The 8,277-nt window shown below is 28.0% G+C and overlaps 2 protein-coding genes across 2 annotated transcripts; both read left to right on the forward strand.

Moving 5' to 3' along the window:
• The first annotated feature begins 2,827 nt into the window (after positions 1 to 2,827).
• Positions 2,828 to 3,388, forward strand: LOC111029492 (zinc finger protein 778-like). Its single transcript, XM_022308507.1, has 2 exons — positions 2,828 to 3,169; positions 3,276 to 3,388. Exons 1-2 carry the CDS (start codon positions 2,845 to 2,847, stop codon positions 3,278 to 3,280), a joined length of 330 nt encoding a protein of 109 aa, XP_022164199.1. The 5' UTR covers positions 2,828 to 2,844; the 3' UTR covers positions 3,281 to 3,388.
• A 103-nt stretch (positions 3,389 to 3,491) lies between these two features.
• LOC111029491 lies at positions 3,492 to 5,137 on the forward strand. Its single transcript, XM_022308506.1, has 4 exons — positions 3,492 to 3,510; positions 3,920 to 4,059; positions 4,153 to 4,330; positions 4,431 to 5,137. Exons 1-4 carry the CDS (start codon positions 3,492 to 3,494, stop codon positions 5,135 to 5,137), a joined length of 1,044 nt encoding a protein of 347 aa, XP_022164198.1.
• The last annotated feature ends 3,140 nt before the right edge of the window (positions 5,138 to 8,277 follow it).

Consider the following 8,277-nt stretch of genomic DNA (forward strand, 5'->3'; position numbering starts at 1 on the left):
AATATTTTAAACTTTGAAATGTATTTTATTATTTCTTCTTATTATAATCAAATACTTTATCTAAATTATTGGGTACCTACATTATAATAGGTAAGTGCCTATTAAAATTGTTTAGCATAATTATAATTGCTGCTAGATGTACTAATTTTAGTTTGATATAATAGGCATCTATTTGACTCATAACCACAAGAATATAGTACTACATATTGTGATTAAATAAAATGTTATGAATTTTGGAATGAGTTACCTAAGTGAAGCATATAGGTAGTTAAATAATAAATTATAAAATATCTTTACAACACAATTAATTAATTCATTAGTTATTTTAAACTAATTATAAACTAAATATGTAAATTTTTCTACAGTTAGGTGTAATTTAAATTTTGTTTGGGGCTCATACCTATATGTGTTTTTTAATTATTATTCATTATACCTAAGTAGTAGCTAATATCTATCTATAAAATAGTATAGATAGGTAGTTTTATTTATTAATTTACCCAAATGAATCGGTGAAACTATTAAATTACATATATAATTTAAGAGGATGCCAATAATAGAAATTATAAAACCAATAACACAATTTTAGGTGCCAATAACTATAATTTTCGGTTATTTTATACTTGATGGTAAATAAAAAAAAAAGTATTTAATATTTATATATAATGATCATAAGGTAAGATTGATAACAATATGCTTAATCATTGGAAATGATAATACAAGTTTCAACTATGTTTAAGTCTGAAATTTCATGGAAACAAATATACACTTTTCTAAAGAGTGCCAATAACTGTACACTTTACCCTATTATCGGTTATTAATATTATTTTCCTCTAGGCAGGAAATTATAAAAATAAACGTTGTTTACTGTTGAATAAACTATACATTATACGGTATACTATCTAATACGATATACAAATAATAGGTACTGTTAAATGTGAATATCTAAAATTGTTTTATTTTATTTCGCTCGTTCTTCAGAGAAGCATCGTTGCATTTGAGGTTGCATCTGTATTCGATGCACGAACAATTTTACCAAGGAGGCAAGTATACAATTATTTATTCATAAAAATAAGTGCTTTATATGAATACGAACATAATTATTTATTAGTTATTACCTCGGTTATTACCTACTGTTTATTATTAGGAACTTCATGTTTTAAAAAGGTGATTAAGTGGATGTCGCTTTGCTGTACAGTAGGTTACAAGTGGGTCACAGTTTAATGGATGGTATTAAATTTGAATTCAATGATATAATATTATCATTATATACGAAAAAACGATTCTAAACTAGGACGGTTTGTCATGTGGATATTTTATATTATATTTAAATTTGTTATTACTTATTAATAGGGCTGGGATTTGTATTTAAATACATATTTTTTGATATTCTATTGTCATTTTTAGACAAATCAATTACTCTTGAAGATAGAATTTATAAAATATGGTATAGTTTATATTTTTTACGCATCTGGAGATACTCTATATTAAAAGATAAACAATTTACTTTAAAAAATAATTTCATTACAACTAATTCATATTCATGCATTGAATTGAATGCACATTCATTGATACAATTAATAAAAAAATTTAGAGATAATAATTATAGTCTACGTCCATCTATGTTTATACCTTGGTCATACAGTAGTCAAGCTTGTGAAGAAATTTTTAGAACCGCAAGATCGATGACATCAACTTATTCAACTATGATTAATTTTAGTATGAATGATATACTAAAAAGATTAACTAGGATTCAGCTCTTAAATTCCATTCAAAATGACCTTCATGAAAACCAGAAAGACATTATTATAAATGAATTAAAAAATAACAATACAATAGAAAGTTCTGTCTCAAATTTTAGTCAATCAGATAAGTTCAACTTTCCTCGATTAGAAAAACACAATAGAAATTTTATAAATTCTACAAAAGTCCAGGAAAACATCTATTCAGTTGAGAGTATGAGTAGTGTGACCAGACGTCCCCCATTAGGGGGGATTGTCCCGTTTTTCAGAGGTGCGTCCCGCATATCTAAATATCCCACTTTTGTCCCGCATTTATGAAAATTGATGTATAGTATAAAAAAAATACAGACAGTGTACATAATAAAATATTTTATCATGATTCTACACTAACACTCTACAGAGGTGCGTTCGAAAACTCAACTCTAGTTAACTCTGTAAAAAAATAGTTACCCAACTGTGTTCGGGAACGCAGAGTTAACTCCGTACTACCGTTCGGTAACGCCGAGTTGTTAGACTCTGGGTTAACTCTTTGACCCCGAAAAAATAGGTAGGTTATTGTAACTCCACTGATAATGATTATTATCTATGCTGATAACTAGGGCTAGGATTTATATGCATTTGCATGTTTTTTTCCTTAAGTCCAAATCGATTGTTTGTCAAATTTGTCCACGATTTTGCTTACTCTCGTTTAAATAAAATCAATTTTTTTTTGCATATTTTTGCATATTTTAAACACAATGCATATAATTGCATATTTATAGATTTTAAGGTTTTTTATTTTTTTTTTAACTTAAATTTTTAAATTTTTATAAATTATTGTTAATTTTAAATGGCGTTTATTTCATAATACCGATAGTTTTTGGTTTATCCGTCGAATTGTAAATATATAGTATAAATATTACGAATGGCTCTTAGCAGGAAAAATTTTTTGTAGAATCCATGACGTCATATCTCATGAAACTGTGATAAGGCGAACTATGATGACAATGATAACGAGAATATCAATGTTTTGTTTTTCAAATTTCAACTGAAAGTCTGAAACTTGAATTTGCTTTTACTTCACTTAAATAAAGTTCTATAAGTTTAAACTTTTACGAACAACATTATGTATTCCTGTGAAGTTTGCGAAGCAAAGTTTCAATCAATTTCAGGTTTTAACAAGCATATGAGGATTAAACATAAAGACTTAAAAAAAACTAAAGTTATTAAACGTAACTTGTACACATGCAATGATTGTAACGAAACTTTTGACTTAAAAAAGGTTTTGATTCAGCATGTCAAAAGCCATTTGATGAAAAATGTACAGCGTCAATCATTATGTTCGTTATGTCCAAAATCCTTTTCATCAATGTCTGGATTGATTGTTCATTTACAGAGTATACATAATGTAAATATTGAGACAAAATTGCTACATTTTGAAAATATAGAAGGTAAACTAATTTATTACTACATTGTTGGTGTTGTATGTATGTGCTCTGACAATATCGTACTTCGTAATTTTGTTATTTGTGTCTAATATTGTTTAATTCTGCCTAGGATAACGATATAAGTACCTGGAGAAATGTTGTGTTTTTTGTTTTATTGTGAAACTGTCGATGACCGGATGACTGGATCAGTTTATCAGTATAAAGTATTCATTATGTGAACGTTAATTTTTTTTTACTTTATCATATTTTGAATCTGTATGTACTATTTACCAAGGCTGGGCAAATTAATGATTTTTGTAACTGCAATTAATTAAAATCATTGAATATGGGGAGAATATCTATTGGTCAGTTATACATTTTGGTTACAATTATAATATACAACTCTGACATAATATAATTTTCTTAACTTTATAAAGAACATTGTAGCTTGATGTAAAATTTACCAACCAGTAAAATAGATCTAAGCGTTTACATTTTTTATGAAGTGTTTTGTGAAGTGCCTCTAAGTACATATTTGTATTAATACTGACGTGTTTTCTACACAAGCAAGTCTGATTCCTATCCATGTTTACTTGTAGCTCAATTATTAATTTTAAATATTTGTTTTATCTTCCTGTGAACTAAACACAATGTTTTATTTGTGAATTTTTTGAAAATTGACCTCCAAGTTTACTTGCTGACATTGTAAAGGTAAATATATTAAGTAATTTACAAAAACATTTTTTACATTGGTTATTTTTAAAAATTATATAGATTTTAATGCATGGAAAAGAACTATCGAGGAAAAAGAATTTTGTCAATTTGTAAAAACTACTTCAAACAAAAAATCAACCGATAAAGAATATATGTACTTTTTTTGCCATAGATCATTTAGTCAAAGAACTACTAGAAAAGTAAAATATTTTATTATTTAAAAATGTTATATTTTAGCACAATACAATTGAACATGAAACACATTTATTTAAACTAATATTTTAATAAAATAGGGCCATCGATCTACAAAAAGTTGTGGTACAGTAAAAATTGGCCATGCATGCCCATCTAATATAAAAGTACACTTACAAAATTCCAAACTTTCTGTACAGTATTGTAATACTCATCTTTCACATACACATGAAATAGGAAAACAGAGATTATTTGTTGAAGATCGAAGCAAGATAGCAGGTAATTTGGTCATACTAAATTGTTGCAATAATTACAATGAAATTCCCATACTTGTAGATCCAATATTATGTAACTTCATAAAATTTAATTATGTTTTTAGGGAAATTATCATTGGGTGTACCAGTTAATAAAATCTTAGAAGACATCAGATCATCAAATGTTGAAAGTGATAGTATAAAACGAATTCACTTAATTGAAAAAAAGGACATACATAATATCAAAAGAGATTATAATATATCATATGCTACCAAAAGACATGAAAACGATTTAATAAGTGTTAATCTTTGGGTAAAAGAGATGATAGCGAAAGGTGATGAAAGTCCAATAATATATTTTAAACAACAGGGAAACAGTGACAATAATGTTCAAAGTTTTACAAAAGATGATTTTTGTCTAATCATAATGACACAGTTTCAGTCAGAGTTACTAATGAAATTTGGAAATGATAAAGTATGTATAGACGGAACTCATGGGTTAAATGGGTATAATTTTCAGTTGTATACTATAGTTGTGGTGGATGAGTTTGGAAACGGATATCCCGTTGCATTTTGTTTTTCTAATAAATCTGACACCGCTTTATATAAACATTACTTTCAGTGCATTAAAAATGTAACCGGTAAAGTTACAGCAAATGTGTTTATGTCCGATGATGAACCAGCGTTCTATAATGCCTGGAACGCTGTAATGGGTCCTGCAGAAAAACAGCTTTTATGTACTTGGCATGTATTAAGAAATTGGACAAAAAATTTAAGNTGTTGTATGAAACTAATGAACATTATTTTTATATTGAACTCCAAAAAGTATTAGATGACTTATTTAATGATACAGAGACTGAAGATTTTGGGAAGTACTTTAAAATGATGTATTCATGTAGAGTAGAAAAGTGGGCATATTTCAATAGAAAACACATTGGTATAAATACAAATATGTACTTAGAGGCACTTCACAAAACCATAAAATATAGTTATTTAGATGGGAAAAAATGTAAAAGCTTAGATCTGTCAATCAATGCACTTATGTCATTAGTTAGGGATAAAAGTTTTGAAAGGATTATTAAAATTGCAAAACAAAAAAAAACTTCTAAAATTAATCAAATTATTGCAGCTCATAAAAAATCTTCTGAGGTAACATCAAATATGATATCAGAAGTTGATGGTTACTGGTTGGTTAATTCTACAACTAACTACAATGTCCATTATAAAGTTGAGAAAACAAATTTTTCATGTAGTGAATGTGTTTTGAGTTGTGTTGAATGCCAGATATGTGTTCATACCTATAAGTGCTCATGCATGAATAATGTAATTTACTTTAATATTTGCAAGCATATTCATGCATGTGCAAAACAAAAAAAAAATATTTTATTACCATGTAAACCTGCAGTAACTTCAACATCTTTAACATATGAATTAGCTGTTGATAATGGTTTCCTACAACCAAACGAAACTCAGCCAAAGTTAGATGAAAATACAGATAATACAGGAGAAATCACAAATAAGTTAGAGTCAATACTGGGAATGGTGAATCGTACCAAGTTAAATGACATAGATCAAAAATATATAATAAAACAATGTGATAAAATAATTTCGAAATTGGCCAAAAATACAGATTTTAAAAATACTTCAAATGTAGGAAAGAAGAGAAATATTGAACCTCAAACCAGATTTTTTACCAACAAAAAAAAAAGAATTGAACCACCTACTTTATCATCTAATGAGAGTAAGCATATTAGAGAATCATTAAGGAATTCTTCCAATGAAACTTTATTCATAAGTACAACACAAATGTTTGACCACTCCTATTTATAAATTATGATTACCTATCTATTAACTATTATTATCTATAAATTATTGACATTTTAATTATTTTATCTAATATGATTGACACTTCAATTTTTTTGTTGCAATATTATTTTTACTATTTTTTTTTATGTTATTTCAGAGTTGTATATTATAATTGTAACCAAAATGTATTAACTGACAACTAGATATTTCCAAAATTAAATTTTCATATTTATTAAGTCGTCAAAGATGTATTATGTATTTATGTTATTAACAAGTTTTGTTTGATCAATTAGATTCAATATCTGAGGGTAAAACATTAATTTGCCCTGCCTTGGTGAATATAAAATAGTACATACAGATTCAAAATATGATAAAGTAAAATAAATTAACTTACTAGGTACCCAGAATATTTATGTATCTACTTTTATTTAAGTCAAATATTTACCAGCAATAATTGTATTCACTGAGCCAGACCACCTGCATACAACACCAACAATGTAGTAATAAATTAGTTTACCTATCTCCTCTTTATCGTTTAATATGTTCCGGAGTTCTCACCCTTTTTGGATTATCAGGATTATCTTTAGTTTCACTGTTAATTTTAAACTATTTTTAACTATTTACTTATTAGCAGAGAGGTAATAGTATAGTAAAATACTTTAATATACCATTTATAAAATAAAAATAATATTATATAATATTATATTATAATTTACTATTTTGCTATTTAATAGGTAGTATTATTATTTGATATTCTCGTTATCATTGTTATCATAGTTCGCCTTATCACAGTTTCATGAGATATGACGTCATGGATTCTACAAAAAATTTTTCCTGCTAAGAGCCATTCGTTAAATATTACCCATCTAATCTTATCTTATCTACGACCGATAGGATTACCTACACATTATTTAACGACGTATTTAATTTCATTAGTACGACGTGTGTTGCGTAAATGTGCGGACACTTATACTTAAAATTTGAGTGGTTTTAATAACAGTATCAGTGAACAATTTTATAAAATGCCGAAAGTTCAAAGTGAAAGTGCCAAGTTACGTCAATTTGTAGAAGAATTTTCAAGTGACGTTTTTAAAACAGATGGTAAAATATTATATTGTATTATTTGTGATCAAGCTGTGCCCGTAACAAAACGTTTTCAGGTGGTACAGCATTTAAATACAGGCAAGCATAACAAAAATATTAATTTAAAAGCCAAATCTAAACAGTCGTTCATTAAAAATACATTAGATAACCAAAATAAACAAGCGAATTTTCCTCTAGATTTATGTCAAGCAATGTTAGAATCGGATATACCTTTATGGAAGTTAAATCATCCATCATTTAAAAATTTTTTAGAAAAATATACTGGCAAATGTGTTCCTGACCAGTCTACAATTCGCAAAAACTATATTTCTTCAATTTATGAAAATACTATTTCTCGTATTCGTTCGGAAATTGGTGATGGGCCAATTTGGGTTTCAATAGATGAGACCACGGACGTTGACGGTCGATATGTTTGTAACGTCATAGTTGGTCTCCTCCACGAAGACAATTATTCAAAGCCGTATCTATTAATGTGTGAAGAACTAGAAAAATGTAATTTCCAAACTATTGGCAAAATATTTAATGATGCAATGCACCTATTATGGCCATCAGGAGTGAAGTACGAAGAAGTTTTACTTTTTGTTTCTGATGCCGCGCCATATATGGTTAAATCAGCGAATTTCTTGACTATGTTATACCCTAATTTAATTCATTTAACATGTTTGGCACATGGGATTCATAGAATTAGCGAATGTTTACGAAATGAATATTCTACTGTTGATAAATTAATAGCGACAATTAAAAAAGTATTTTTGAAAGCTCCCAGCCGAATTATCAAACTACGTGAACTATTCCCAAATTTACCTTTACCACCTCAACCAATTATCACTAGATGGGGTACATGCAGTGGCGTAGCCAGGGGGGGGTTTTGGGTGTTGAAACCCCCCCATTGATTTTTTTGTAACTAATGCCCAGTATGCCATATAGTATTACTCTATGCTGTATGCACAGCGTCGACGAAACAAGTGTATTGTGGAACAAATAGTAAAACTAGGATGAAATAGTAGTTGGGACAAATATAGTGTGGAACAATTTGTAGTGATCCTCTTAGTCCGTGGTAAC

This window comes from Myzus persicae, unplaced genomic scaffold (genome assembly GCF_001856785.1).
Source record: "Myzus persicae strain clone G006 unplaced genomic scaffold, MPER_G0061.0, whole genome shotgun sequence".
In the NCBI taxonomy this organism is placed as follows: Eukaryota; Metazoa; Arthropoda; class Insecta; order Hemiptera; family Aphididae; genus Myzus; species Myzus persicae.

Coding starts and splice junctions, on each gene's coding strand:
- LOC111029492 (XM_022308507.1), top strand. CDS start 2,845: ATGTATTCCTGTGAAGTTTGCGAAGCAAAGTTTCAATCAATTTCAGGT.